This window comes from Cricetulus griseus, chromosome 4, assembly GCF_003668045.3.
Source record: "Cricetulus griseus strain 17A/GY chromosome 4, alternate assembly CriGri-PICRH-1.0, whole genome shotgun sequence".
NCBI classification, from domain to species: domain Eukaryota; kingdom Metazoa; phylum Chordata; class Mammalia; order Rodentia; family Cricetidae; genus Cricetulus; species Cricetulus griseus.
In genome coordinates, this window is record NC_048597.1 from 162355623 (window position 1) to 162371077 (window position 15455).

The following is a 15455-nucleotide window of genomic DNA, read 5'->3' on the forward strand; positions in this document are numbered from 1 at the left end:
CTGCCTCAGCCTGTATGCACAAGCCCACCCAGTATAAGTTAGGCTTTAGAAATGGACTCTGTGGTGTCTATGTTGTCAACTTGTCAACATCTGGAATAAAGTACAATCCAGAAATGGAGAACACACCTGTGTGAGATATTTTTAATTTTTTTTTGCTTGTTTTGAAGTGGGGAATCCACTTCTAGTCTGGACCTTTGTGGTGAGAAGACACACAGTTTTCCATCCGAATGTAGCAGAAAGACACGTGTCGATCTGGAGGCAGGAAGACACACCTTTGGTCTGGGCCACACCTTCTGCCGGAAGCCTATTAAGGACATGGAAGAAGGAAGCTTTTGCTCTTTGCCTGCTTGTTCTTGCCTTGCTAGCAAATCCATTCCTTCACTGGCATTAGAGCCTTCTTCTTTGGGATTCCATCATATACTGAAGACCAGCTGAGACATTCAAACTTGTGGGCTGAGCAACTTCTGGACTCTTGGACTGCCCATTCATAGCCAGACATTATTGGATTAGCTAGACCAATGCCTGCAAATCATTCTAAAAAAAAAAAAAAATCCTGTGTGTGTGTGTGTGTGTGTGTGTGTGTGTGTGTGTGTGTGTGTGTGTGTGTGTGTGAATATCATTATGGAGGAGCCCATCCCTAGTCTTCTCAGTATTGTTTTCAATTTGTGACCCACGGGGCTTACATGGGGCTACTCCTGTGGGCTTCATGTAGGGTTCACTGGTGCCTGAGTAACTCACAAGCGGCTATGTCACTGAAAACAATGCCACACATTTTATGGACTAAATTTATTAGATGAAACAAAAGGAGCTGAATAGAAATTCATTGAATTCTGCAAGCTTCTAAGTGACATTAAATATTAAAAAGAATGAGGAGTAAAAGGGAGAGGAGGAACAGGAAGGAATAGAAGAAAAGAGAAGAAGAGTGAAAAAGTGTATAGGTCTGCTGTAAAAGCCTGGAAGAAAAGGAACAGTGACAGTCTGAGGGTGAGGCAATGTGTACCCAATGTACCCAGGGTCACCAAAAGAATTGAGTCATAGCCCAAGTGTCAAACCATCAGTCACACCCATCTCTTTAGAAGAATACTCAAACCAGAAATAGAGCTGGTAAAGGGTTTAAAAAGTGTCACTCCCTTCTTTAAAAGGAAAGATTATGTTATGTATATAGGTGTTTTGCCTGCATGCATGTATGTCTGTGATCATGTGTGTTTTTAGTGCCCAGAAAGGCCAAAAGAGAGAGTATGATTCCCCCTTGAACTGTAGTTATAGAGGGTTGTGAGTCACCATGTGGGTGCTTGGGATTGAACCCAGGTTCTCTACAAGAGCCATCCCAGTGATTAAGTGTTATGGGCTATTCGATCATATTGTGACACTCTGAAACTGTTAATAAAGTTAACCTTGAATCAGGGAGTGGAGTCAAGGACTAGCTGACTGGAATTAGCCATAGAGATTTTGGAGGGACCCAGGGTATGATACCATAGAAGAGGCACAGGAAAGAGTAGGGAGGGGCTTACAAAGATTCACAGGCCTTTTCCATCTGGAAAGTGCAGAGATTGAGGGTCAGCTGTTTCTCCACTGCTTGAACTATCAGGTTTCTACCCCAATATCTGACTCCAGAGCTTTTATAATAACAGAACAATTTAGATAAATGCTTTAGTTAAGCCCCTCCCATCCTTCTTTATTCACAGTATCTGAAGACATAAACTCAGTCATAGAAAAACTACAAGCTAAAAGGTGAAGCAGCTGTGACACAAGGAGAGAAAGAAAAACACATCATAAAGAATCAAAACTGGCCGGGCGTTGGTGGCGCACGCCTTTAATCCCAGCACTCAGGAGGCAGAGGCTGTCGGATCTCTGTGAGTTCGAGGCCAGTCTGGTCTCCAGAGCGAGCGCCAGGATAGGCTCCAAAGCTACACAGAGAAACCCTGTCTTGAAAAACCAAAAAAAAAAAAAAAAAAAAAAAAAAAAAAAAGAGAATCAAAACTGGTTCTGGTGGCACATGGCTGCAATCCCTGCACTCAAGACACTGAGGCAAGAGGACCAAGGGGCGTTTGAGGTCAACCTGGGCTACACAGTAAGTTCAAAGCCATGAACATGATCTGTCTCAAACAGAAATTTCAAAAATCAAACTCAGGGGCTTGAAATGTGTTTCAATGATAAGACCACTCAAGAGAACCTGAGTTCAAATCCATGTAAATGCTAGGCACAGCAGTACATGCCAGTAACCACAGTACAGAGCTCACCTGGCAGCTAGCCTAGCCAAAATGGTAAGTTTCTAATTTAGGGAGAGACTGTGTCTTGGAAAATAAGGTGGAGAGCAACAAAGGAAAAGACCCACCCTCCTCCTCTGGTGTCTACATGTGCACAAACATGCTCTCCCTATCACCCATATATACACACAAACAACAGAAGATAAATTCAATAAATTCCACAAATACAGATGTCAAGGACAAAGATGAAACCACCACAAGACAAGATACACACCTAAGGCTACTCACCACATCATTCTTTATGACAGACAAGAGATTCAAGCTAGAGATGCAAAACAAGAGGACCAAGTAAATGAATGACGGAATATCTGCAAACATTAGGTCGTTTCCTTTGCCAGCAAGTGATAATACACTTGCCTACTCCAGCAGCACAGCACAACTGCAGAAGAGGGTGTGTAAGCACTGTCTGCAGACAGACAGACACAGATGGTGTGACAGTGCAGGGGTGTCACCTAGGACTCAGGCTCTTCTGTGTTTGTCATCTTTAGCATCCTGACTTGGATGCAAAGTGATAATGGAGGCACTGAGTCCCCTTTGCAAGTTCTTTATCTCATAAACAAAACAATTCCAAAGCAGAAGGGAGCTTGAGGACAATTCACTAGAGTCGGATGTAGCAGAGCGCCCTGAGGGTCGAGGCATCCATGTCAGGGGAAATAGAAGAGGATATAGAAAGTCACACTTTCAATAGAGTAAAAGTATAAACTACTTTGTAGACTATACATCTACCCTGAGGAACACACCAAAAAACAAAAACAAAAACTGGTGTCCTGGGAGTTTGTAACTATTGAAGGAGACAACATTGCCTTCCTCCCAGGGTGACATGGGCCTCTGGCATGAAACCAGCATTCTACCCTTTCAGGCTAACCTAGGAGGAACTTCATCCAATATTACTTGGGATTCTGAATGGCCCAGTGGTTAAGAGCACTTGTTCCTCTTCCAGAAGACCCAGGTTAGTTTTGTAAATCCAATTCCAGGGCATCTGGTGCCCTCTTCTGGCTTCCATGGGGCAATGCTTGGGGGGGGTTGAAAGAGACAGAGACAGAGAGAGAGAGAGAGAGAGAGAGAGAGAGAGAGAGAGAGAGAGAGAGAGAGAGAGAATATGTGTGTATATGGTGCCCTCTTCTGGCCTCCATGGGTGGACACTGTCCTTAGAGAGAGGGTTTGCATGCATACACACATTCAAGCAAAACTTAAACACACAAATAATAATGGCACCAGCCTCTTTGCATATATCGTTTGGCTGTCAGCTTGGTGTTTTGGGGACTGCTAACAGTGAGAGCTGGGGCATCTCCGACTCTTGCCTGCTCTTGACTCTTTTCCTATTGAGTTACTTTATCCAAACTTGATATGAGGGCTTTCACCTTGCCTTATTTTATCTTGCTTTGACCTGTTAGCTGTCCTCTCTTGGAGGCCTGCTACCTTCTAAAGAGGAAAGGAAGGAAGAGTAGATCTGTGGGAGAGGGTTGATTGGGGGATGGCTAGGAGGAGTGGGGGTGGGATCTATGATTAGGTTGTATTATATGAGAGAAGAATCTATTTTCTATTTTTAAAGGAAGTTTGAAAAAAAAAGATATGGTTTATGACAGGGGGATGGCTCGGTAGGTGACAGTGCTTGATGCTTCACCTGATGACCTGAGTTGGGTCCCCAGAACCCACACAGTGAGAAAAGCTGACTCTAGCAGGACACCCTCTGACCTCCACAGGAGTGTGGCCACCCTGCATGCAAACACACACAAAGTAAGTACATGCTTAACAGTTCTTTTCAGGCTTGCCTTGTAGTCACTATGTGGCTAGAACTCTGCACGTGCCTAAGAAGGCATCGTTACCACAGATCAGTCACAATCCCTGCAGCTTTGTGGCCAGGAAGGAATTACTAACAGCATGACCACCATCAGCTTCCCTTGTTAAATTTACTGTTGCCAGTTTGCTTTCAGCTCTGTGTTCCTTTTGAAGCCGGTCAGTGGATCACCTTTAACCTTCCAATTGGTCTCCACCAACTGTGGAGTCTTAGCACAGACCACAAGACCATTGCTGGCTCACTTTGAATCTGGCCACAGAAGGCTGGCACTGGACAAGATGGAGACAGCTGGTAGGCTTTCCACTACCATGCTTGAACTCTGCCTTCTTAGCTTGCCATTATTATTACATTTATTTATTATTTGTTTGTATGCGCTCAAGCAGTTTAAGGGATAAACAAAGGGTCATTTCTCCCTAAACTCCGTGGGGCCTGATGCATAAATTTAGGTTGACACAGTTGGCAGTTAAACACACTCATGGGCCTTTTCTTCCACCTGATTTTTAATTATATTTTCTTTTTTCGGAGGGGGGTGGTTCATGTATGTCACAGAACCTCTGCAGAGGTCATAGGACAATAGGAGTCTTCTTTTTACCATGTGATTCCCTGGGATCAAACTCAGACTATTAGGCTCGGGAGGGAGCAGCTGCCTTTACCCAATGAGCCATCTCACCAGCCCCTCTTCAGTTTTCCAATTCTCTACCCTAATGTCCAAGGTATTGCTGACCATGTGATCATGTCACCTGACATATTGATACATGCTGCAAATGGTCCCTGGAAATCACATGGCCCTTTCATTCAAACACTTCCCAGCCTTGCCACCCAGCAAGTCCCCAGGGCGTGAAATGTAGTGTTAATACTCATCAAGCCATCGAGTCCATGCAGCTAGAACATGGGGTTTAGAAGGTTTGACACACACAGAACACCCTAGTACTAACACCTACTACTCAATCTTCATATTCTAGTCATACTTAACTGCAAGTAACAATCTCACTATGTAGCCCAAGCTGGCTTGGAACTTGCTGAAGTTGACCTTAAACTCAAACCAATCCTCCTCCCTCTGCCTCTCAGAAAGCTGGAATTAGAGGAATGTACCACCATACCCGGCACAACAGTTTCTTTGTTGTTTTGTTTTCTTTTGGGGGGAAGTATGTCAAGATAAGGTTTCTTTGTGTTTCTGGCTGTCCTGGAACTAGCTCTGTAGATCAGGCTGGCCTCAAACTCAGAGATCCACCTATCTCTGCCTTCCAAGTGCTGGGTGGGATTAATGGTGTGCAACACCACTGCCCAATGCAAAACAGGTTTTTATATTAGTTTGGTTTGGTTTTCGGTTTTTTTCAAGACAGAGTTGCCCTGGCCAACCAGGAACTCACTCTGTAGACCAGGCTGGCCTCAAACTCAGAGATCTGCTGCCTATGTCTCCTGAGGCTGGGACATAACAGTTTTGTTTTGTTTTGTTTTGTTTTTTTGGGGGGGGGTGTTGAGACAGGGTTTCTCTGTGGCTTTGGAGGCTGTCCTGGAACTAGATCTTGTGGACCAGGCTGGTCTCCAACTCACAGAGATCTGCCTGCCTCTGCCTCCCAAGTGCTGGGATGAAAGGCGTGCGCCCCCACCGCCTGGCCATATAACACAGTTTTAATGACTAAAACCAGAGCAAGGCATAGCAGTATAGACAGAATGGTTTGAGACTAGGATTGGGATGCTACCCTGGGCAAGACACTAAGATACCATCTCAAATTAAAATAAAATAAGTGAGTTTTGTGGTTTACAACTATAACCCTAGCACTTGACACCTATAACTCCACTACTCGAGAGGCAGAGACCACCACATGTTTGAGGCCACTCTGTCTCCTACAAGTTCCGGGCCAGCCTGTTCTACCTATAAAGAGTTCCAGATCAGCTTAAGCCTCTAGGACTCTATCTCAAACAAACAAACAAGTAAACGGCTAACAAAAAAAAAAAAAAAAAAAAAAAAAAAAAAAAAAAAAAAGACACTAGGAATACTAGCATATAAAAAAGTAGAATGTATATTCATTATGTAATATTTTATTTAAAAATTTTGCTTTCTCAGAGTATAACTTGTCACTAGCCATCTCCACAGTGGGAAAACACTTTATTACCCAGCCTTTTTTTGAGGACAGCTTATTTCTGCACAGATGACACTTATTGAAGAGCAAGCCTGTTTAGAATCTGTCATATTTTAACCCACCTACAAAGGACAACTCCCTAAAGTGAACTTCTCTAAATTCAGTTTTCCTCACTTTCCTTCCTAAGACTTAACAATAATCAATAATTTGGGATATCAGCATCTCCTGATTTGAAGTTCCCTAGTCTCAGAGACATCAATAGCTGGTGTTAAACAACTGAACAGAGTGGGAGGTTCCAAATGGAATACTTTACAATTTCATGACTGAACAGTCCTCCCTCCAAGTCCAAGTAGTGCAGGAATAAAGTGGAGCTCTGCTCAGGAAATGGTAGTTAAAGGCAACATGAGCTCATGAAATGTGCACTCACACTGTGAGTCTTGGCACAGGCAACCACCATACTCAGGAATATGGAACCCAGACTCAGCACTAGTTGAGCCTAACTCCTCTTAAACCTTTCCATCAACAAATGAATTCTCAAAATAACCATGTAATTAGAAGAAATTCTGACACCAATGGACTTCTCCACGCCCTGCTCACTGGGAGCTGAACGGCATAGACAGAGCAGAGGCAAAGTGGCATACAATCCAAGGTGTTGCACTGCAGAGGTCAGAGCTTCCACAGCATGGCAACTGCTCTGCAGATGCCCACATCGTGGTAGTTGAAATAGCAAAGCCCAGCAAAGGTCAGAGCTGAGACCGCCAAGAGGCCTGCCTTGACAGCCTTCTTCGATATATCCCCATGAATGTAGTCAGTCACCACTTGTCCAAGGCCCCTAAAGAAAAGAAAGTCACAGCACAGGCAGTTAGAGGCCATACAGACAAGCCATGACCCACTCACCTAAAAAGTCAGTCTCAAAACACAAAGTCTTTATCTATAACTCCAATAACTGTTTGCTTCCTCCAGGGATTCTATGTAGCCACTTTTACAGGTGGGATTATTTCTATGCTTTGAGACAGCAAGCCAAAGCAACTCATGGTAAAACAAACAAAAAAAAACCCAACAACAGTAGAAACCAAACTGCAATCAATAATTGCTAATATGTAATAAAGAGAGCTCATCCTGTGAATTTAATTTCCATAGCTGTTATACAGTAACTAAATGTTCCTCTACTATAAAATATTTTCGTCCAGGCAATGGTGGCTCACGCCTTTAATCCCAGCACTTAGGAGGCAGAGGCAAGAGGATCTCTGTGAATTCAAGGCCAGCCTGGTCTACAGAGTGAGTTCCAGGTAAGCCAGCGCTGTCACACTGAGAAACCCTGTCTTGAAAAAACAAAAATAAGCAAACAGATAATAAAGAAACTCTACTTTTCATTTTTAACTAAAACAAATGTTCCACAGTATCTTCACTCATGAAGAGTTTACGAAGCAGACATTGTTGCCACAACATGTCATGAATGCTGAGGGTGCAAGAGATAATGGATGTTCCCTCTGTGTGGAAACAGACATTCTAGTGAAGCAGAAAAAAAAAAAAGTAAGTGGCTACATATGCAGCATGAGCGAACACCTTAGGAAGGGTGACTTGAAAGAGAAGAACACCCAAAGGAAAGTGACAAGGACCCTGGCATCTCTGAGGAACTGTAAGTTAATGAATAGCTGGAGTCTGTGAGTAAAATGGAAACCATAATAAAGCAGGGGCAGACTGCAGAGTGCCCAAAGAAACACCAGGTTTTAAGCAGAAAGTATCCTAAATAAGAAGTGACCCAACTTTACTATTTCTACAGCAGTTTTTGCTTTGTTTTTTTCTTCAAGACAGGGTTTCTCTGTGTAGCCCTGACTGTCCTGGAATTCACTCTCTAGACCAGGCTGGCCTTGAACCTAGAGATCCACCTGCCTCTACCTCCTGAGTGCTGAGATTAAAGGCATGCGCCACCACGCCAAGCAAATTTCACCTTTGTAACAGTATACAAGTCCGTTTTTTAGTGCAGTCAAAGTTGTGAACTACCATCACTGATTCTAGAACATTTTCACACATGCAAAAGAAGCACTAGCCATTAGCCCACTCACCACCCAATCACTGACTTACTCATCTCTATAGATTTGCCTATTCTGGCATTTCAGACAAATAAGACCATGCAGGAATCAACTATGACCTTTGTGTCATACTTCTTTATTCAGCATGATTTTGCTTTCAACCCTCATCCATATTGCAGCACACCTCAGTACTCCATTTCTTTATGTGGCTGAATAATACTCTATATTTTATTTTGGCCACATGGATGGTTTTCACTTTTAACTAATTTAAGTAATGTGCTATGACATTCTTGTGTAAGTTTTAATGCAGGCACATTTTGTTTTCTTTTTTGTTGTTACAGTTTTCTTTTTTGTAATGAGATATTGCTATGGCCTCAAATTTGCTATGTTGCTAAGGACGACTTTGAATCTCTGATCCTTTTGCCTCCTCCTCCTTGGTGCTGGATTACAGGCAAGCACCACCATGCCTGGAATGGTGGGGAGAGAACACAGTGCTTAACAAATGCAAGACAAACACTGTAACAACTGAGTTGCCTGACCAGCTCTGTATCTGCACTTAATTATAGACAGGAAGGGTAGGAAGGGACAAACACACGAAATAGTAAATAGATGTAGCAGTGTTCCTAAGGAAAAGATGACAAATGTGACAACTGAGTAAGTGGTTACGGAAGGCTTTGCTGAGAGTGCAATGTTCAACATCTTAAGATGGGGGACAAGCCAAGCACATAAGTAGTAAAAGTTTCACACAGAACATGAAGAGAGTGGAGGGTCCCCAGCACATCTGAGGAATATTAAGAAAGCCAGTGTGCCTGAAAGGGGCAGCTGGAAATGAGACAAGTGGGTGTGTATTTGTGTGGTGGCAGCGATGGTGGAGGTGGTGGTAGTGGTTTTGGTGGTTTGAATGAGAAAGGCTTCCACAGGCTCATGTATTTGACTACTTGGTCCCCAATTGGTGGAACTCTTTGAGGAGGACTAGGAGGTGTAGCCTTGCTGGAAGTGTCACCGGGGGTGCCTTGGAGGTTTCACAAGATTCTCACCATTCCCAGTGCGTCTCTCTCTCTCTCTCTCTCTCTCTCTCTCTCTCTCTCTCTCTCTCTCTCTCTCTCCCACCCTCCCTCCCTCCCTCCCTCCCTCCCTCCTACTTATGAATCAGGATGTGAGCTCTCAGCTCTGGCTCCAGACCACACTTGCCAGTCTGCCGCCATGCTCCCCACCATGACAGTCATGGACTCACCTTCTGAAACTGTAAGTCCCAAATAAAGTCTTGGTCATAGTGTCTCTTCACAGCAATAGAGAAGTAGCTAAGACAGAAGGACTCATATGTAGTCCCAGCACGTGAGACTGAGTCAAGACAATTTAAAGTTTAAGGCCAGCTTAGGCTACTTTGACTCAAAAAACTTAAATATTAATAAACTACCCACATACCCAGATTTATTTGGCTGTTGCTAGTTGTTTGTATGTTTTAAGTTTTCCAGAAGTCTTGAGAATTTCAGTCAATGTTTTCTTCATAAACAAACAGACAGGCTTGCAGCAAACAGAACAAGCAGATAATGGGGAAGGACTGTTGTACTTGCCAGTGACCGTGCAGGGTGAGGGCAGCAGCCAGGGAGTAGTCCACCACAGAGCAGGGATTCAGGTACCCAGCTGGAAGCAGGCCCAAGAGCAAAACACTGACAGCCCTCTCACTAGTCCAATGGAGAGATGCAGCCTTGGAACCAGCTATAAAAATGAGGAGATTCACAGAGTTGAGGAAAGACAACCACTTCAACAAATCCAATGATTATTAAAACTATCAGGATGGTAAATAGTATACTTGGCAGACCCATTCTGAACACAGAATCAGACAATAAGCATATCCTTCGTGTCTCTGAGCACAAGATACATTTTCTTAAAGGCAAGAAGGCAGGCTACACATCTGTGAAATCAAGGCAGCCTTGGACTTCAGTCAAACAGGCATATTATGAATGTAATTTAGTGATCACTAATGGACCGCTTTAAAATAATAATACTAATAACTGTCTAATCTTTGGAGAAAATGTAGTATGTTTTAAAAACAGCTTAAACCAGCCAAATGAAAGAGAAACATGGATCCAAGAATACCTTTTAAGGTTATAGTCCTTCTTCCTCTTTACAATTCAGTGCCAAACAAATAAAACACAAAGACTGCTTTTAGACAAGGGGAAAACAACACAGGCTCTAAGCATTTCTTTTGTTTCCACCAGTAGTTTCAGGGTACCGAACTTAAGAGTGTGGCTTCAGCGTGCGGATGTGATCCCTTATAATGAAGAGGAAGTTTCTCTCTCTCTCTCTCTCTCTCTCTCTCTCTCTCTCTCTCTCTCTCTCTCTCTCTCTCTGTCTCTGTCTCTCTCTCTCTCGGTCTCTCTTAGGTGGTGGTCTAAGACCTGATCACAGCACATTCTGCATCGCCGCATCCTGAACCTCCAGGGGCAAAGACCATGGAAGCTCCTTATCTTCATTGTATGAGTGTTCCCCAAATAAATATTTGTTATTCTTTTATTCGGGCATTCATGGACTTCCTTACTCTGCCCTCACTTTTTTTTGTTTGTTTGTATGTATGTTTTTTTGAGACAGGGTTTCACTGTGGAGCTCTGGCTGTCCCCAAACTCACAGAGATCCACCTGCCTCTGCCTCCCAAGTGCAAGGATTAAAGGCATGCACCACCACCATCTAGGGGCTCTAAGCATTTCTAAGAAGCTATAAACTCCTCAGAGAACCTGACAAAAGGAAGGAGTTCCTACCCAGAAAAATGCACATGGGCATAAACATTAAGACCTAAGCATACAACTTTAGGAAACTTTCTTCAGTCCCATGTACTCCAGAACCAGTCTACTAAATCTAACAAAGGAATCCAGAAATGAAAACTGGTAGAAAACAAAAAGGGTTTAAAAGGCAAAAAAGCCCAACAGCTCTAATCTCTCTAATTCTTAAGTGGCCGATTTAAGAATTGGGAAGGACTGAAATGTAAAACTTAAAAACCAAGACACTTTACAAATACTGATCTTAAAGGCCAGGCATGACAGCCCCAAGGAGGCTGAGGCTGGAGGACTGTGCCAGTCTGGAATACAGACTGAGTTCACCTACATTCTGAGACCTAGCTCAAAAAAACAAAAAACAAAAACAAAAACAAAAAACCAACAACAAAAAGACAAATAAAAATGCATGATTTTTAAGAATGCAGCAAGTTTGAGGCTAGTCTGGACTACAAAGCAATTTTCAGACAAGCCAGGCCAAAATAATTATTTCTCTCTCTCCAGACTTTAAAAAATGGAAATATGGGTTAACTCATTATTTATGTTCAGATTGTCTAATGTGACTATCCACACAGTATTTATCTAATAAATTCCATATGGTTTTAATCAACATAAAAAAAATTTCCAGCTGTAAATCCATGATTTAGTACACAATTGGCTCCTCTCCATTGGCAAACAAACAAAACAAAACAAAACAACAACAAAACCCCCAGTAACTGAGCTACACTGAACAGACTTCCTACAGAGCTGCTTTCTTGACAGCAATGTAACAAATTTTGAAGTTAGGCCAGAAGATTCTCTGTGAATACAAATGGCATCATCACTCATGTTTGCACCATCTGCCCAGGAGTGTAAACTAGGTCTTCATTTAACCAGCAGACAGGACAGACTCCCCAAGAGACACCAAGACCCGCCAAATACATGATGATTAGTCCAGATAGATGATTTGTCCAGATAAAGATGGCTGAAGCACCAGTAACTGTACACAACTGTCTGGAACCCAAAACCCTCTTCTGGACTCTGTGCACCAGGCAAGCCAAGTACCCAGACAAGACAAGCAGACAAAACACCCATACACTTAAAATAATAAATAAAATTGTTAAACAATAAATAAAATTGTTCACAAGGCATCGGTAGAGAGAACATACAATGGTAGCTTGGTGACAGGTGAATGTGCTGTGTGCCATGCCATCCTGGGGTAGGCTGGTCCTGGAGAAACGCTGAGACATAAGCAGGTTTGACCACCCGGCTTCGGAGCAACAGAGCTGAGGAGGTAAAACAGGGATCATAAGCACTTCCTAGCAGGACCAACAGACTTTCTAAACTACCGTGAACATGCCACTCAAATCATAAACTTTTTTTTAAAGGATTTATTTTTACATGTCTGAGTGTTTTACCTATATGTATGTCCATGTACCATGTACATGCCTGGTGCCCACAGACATCCTTCCCCATAACTGGAGTTACACCTCTCCTAGACCTAGAGTTATAGTTATGAGCCCCCATGTGGGTGCTGGGAAGAGAACCCAAGTTCTCTGAAAGAGGAGTCATTGCTCTTAACCATTTCTCCAGTTCCAAACTTTTATTTACAAAAAAAAAAAAAAAAAAAAAAAAAAAAAAAAAAAAAAATCTGTGCTGGGGATGTAGTTCAGTTGCTTGCCTAGCATGCATGAGGCTGTTTCCAGCACCACATACAGCCCCAGCACATGACAATCAGAAGCAGAAATTCAAGGCTATCCTCATCTTCATATGGAGTTGGAGGTCAGCATGGGATTACATGAGACCCTGTCTCAAGAACAACAAAAATCTGCAGACTCTTATAATAATAACTCACTTTGCTTTCATTTATTAAAAACAAAAAACAAAAAACAAAATCTGGTAGCCTCTTGTTCATTTACTCATCTACTTATCTAGTATTAACTACAATCAATACTGTGCTTGGCAATGAAGCAAGAAAGATAAGGACAAACGTCTTTGCCCTCAAGATAGTCAACATAGTTTAGAAAGTTCACCTATTGCCCTCTTCCTTTTCAAAACCAAAGCTCATTTTGTATTCCCGAACTCCTTACTGTCTCCTTTTGGATCCTGCCTCTGATGTTCACTCAGCTACATCACAGATTAGCTATTGGTTAATGAGCAGCTAAGTTAAATAGCTCTCTAAGGTTTGGTTTCATTTGCAGAAGAAGAATGTTGAGTTTGCTTTCTGTTACTATGATAAATACCATGACCAAAATCAACTTGGAGGAAGAATGGGTTTATTTTAGCTTGTGCTTCCAGGTCACAGTCCATCATTGAGGGACATCAGAGCAAGAAAACACAAAGGAAGTGAAGCAGAAGTCACAGAGGAGTGCTGCTTACTACCTGGCTCACAATCAGCTTGCTTTCTTACTCAGCTAAGGCACAAGTGCCTAGGACAGTGCTGTCCACAGTGGGCTGGGCCCTCCCACATCAACCATCAATCAAGACAGTTTCTCACACACATGGCCAAAAGTCAATCTGAAGGAGACAATTCTTCAGTCAAATTCCCTCTTTTCAAATGACTCTAAGTTGTATCAAGTAGGCAAAAATTAGCCAGTAGTCAACAACTGCATTAACTTCATAACACTGCTAAAAACTAGGCAACATATGCAAAGGATAAATGAGTTCCCAGAATGCTAACTGCATATATACACACAAAAAATAATAATTTAATATTTTCTCTCTTTTTTTTCTTGGAGGTGGGGTTTGTTTTTTGAAACAGGGTCTCACTTTATAGTGTTGGCTGGCCTGGAACTCTCTATGCAGACCAGGCTGGCTTCTAACTCCGAGACTTTCCTCACTCTTTCTCCCTTGCCCATGACCTTGAACTTCCTGATCCTCCTTCCTCACCCCCAAGCACTAGAATCGTAGGCCTGTTCAAGCATTCTACCAACGGAGTTGCAGCCCAGCTCCTCCTGCTCTTTCTTCCTTCTCTTTCCTTGCTTCTGTGAAGTGTTATTCCAATCATTTTGTACTTCCCAACCATTCAACTGTGGAATTGTTTTTAATACTTCCTATATCTGTTCTAGAAATCCAATAATAGCCAATAGCCAGTCAGGGATTTCCCTTCTGTAAGTCCCCAAATCCTACTGACATATCTCTTTAACATTTCCTGAGACTGCCTTCTTTTCCTTGTACCTTCCAAGCTCAGGACTTCACCAGGCTAGTCTACCACAACAGTGACTTATCTCATCTCCCCGACTTGCATCCAAACCCGCTCTATCACCATCAAGCCATCCTTGATGGTGATACTGTTACTAAACAGTAAGTTTAGGCTGACAGTATATAGTTTGGCAAAAGGGCATGTGCTTAGCATTCATGAGATGCTGGATTCAAACGAAAAAGACTGCCAGGCAAGGTGGTACACACCAGCTACTTCGGAGGCTGGGCCAGAACCAGTTTCAGCCAGCCTAAGGAACAATAATAACAACTAAAATAAACCTACACTGCAAACCTATCAAGCCTTTCAATGTTACTGCCAACCTGGGCAACAAAGAAATTCTGTATCTTCCAAATACTATAAAGTAAATTCTGTGATTTAGCTCATTTCACCTTTCTAGGCTAATTTCACACTTTGGCTTTCAACATACTATTTTATTTGTTCATTTCTATCTCACACTTCACATCTCGTGCATGCTAAGCACATTTGTATCCTTTCACCACAGCTTTTGCTGCTCTCGGTTGCTGACTATAATGTACTTCTCTGCAGAGCCAAGCCAGGTTAGTCCTTCCAAAACAATTACCCCAAACTTTCTCTGGACTCACATTAACAATGTCTACACAGCACAGCAGTTTTTGCGTTACATTATCTGTACCACCTCCCCCAAGTTCTTTGAGAGCAGAAATTGTTTTATTCGTGTTTGCATACCAGCCTCTTGTATAACCAAAATGCCTGGTTAAAATGATTATGGAAGCCCTGAGTGTCGGTGCGTGGCTGTTAATCACTCGGGAACAGTCGGGAAGCTCCCGGAAAACCCAGAGCCTGATCTACATGGCTAGATAAGAGGAAAGCCAGCACTGCACAGCAAGCCGCTGTCTCAAAAGATTTCCAAACGGATTACTTCCACCCACACTCACATTAGCCCGGCAGCACACCGCAGCCCGGAGGCTGGAAGTGCCAGCTGGGGAGAGCAGGCCCTAGGTAACCACTTGGGCCTTCGGGCTACAGCGGTCCAGGCTGCGTCCTTGTAGGCGACTCCGGGGCCAAAGAGGAAGAAGTTCCTTCCTCTCATGACGTCCCACCACCTGGTGGTCGAGCCCTCACTCCTTTTCTTCCCCTGCTCTAGGTCGCAGGAGGAACCTCTGACGGTCAAGACACCTCACCTCGGCCTCCTTGGCCACTGCAGAGGACTCCCAGCTTTAAGAGAACCGCCATGTCGCTTACGAGGGCTCAAGGTCGCTCAACAACCCGGAAGTAGTTGTGTAGCAAGCCCCGCCCCGCTTGAAAGAAGGGCAGGGCAACCTGGTGGGTGAACCGGAAGGGG

The 15455-nt window shown here is 43.2% G+C and overlaps 1 protein-coding gene across 1 annotated transcript; it reads right to left on the reverse strand.

Annotated features, from left to right (window-relative positions):
• Positions 1-6088: 6088 nt before the first annotated feature.
• Positions 6089-15433, reverse strand: Sdhd (succinate dehydrogenase complex subunit D). The gene is made up of 4 exons (XM_027412142.2): positions 15295-15433; positions 12102-12218; positions 9757-9901; positions 6089-6981 (listed from the first exon to the last, which is right to left on the reverse strand). The coding sequence occupies exons 1-4, from the start codon at positions 15344-15346 to the stop codon at positions 6816-6818; spliced, it is 480 nt and encodes a 159-aa protein (XP_027267943.1). The 5' UTR covers positions 15347-15433; the 3' UTR covers positions 6089-6815.
• Positions 15434-15455: the final 22 nt, after the last annotated feature.

What these genes read in the sequence shown, in the direction of transcription:
- Sdhd (XM_027412142.2), bottom strand. Translation starts at nt 15,346, where the DNA reads ATGGCGGTTCTCTTAAAGCTGGGAGTCCTCTGCAGTGGCCAAGGAGGC. An exon ending in CCTGTCACCAAGCTACCATT is followed by an intron (nt 9,902 to 12,101) that starts GTATGTTCTCTC and finishes TCATTTTTATAG; the next exon opens with CTGGTTCCAAGGCTGCATCT. An exon ending in CTCACCCTGCACGGTCACTG is followed by an intron (nt 6,982 to 9,756) that starts GCAAGTACAACA and finishes TCTTTTCTTTAG; the next exon opens with GGGCCTTGGACAAGTGGTGA.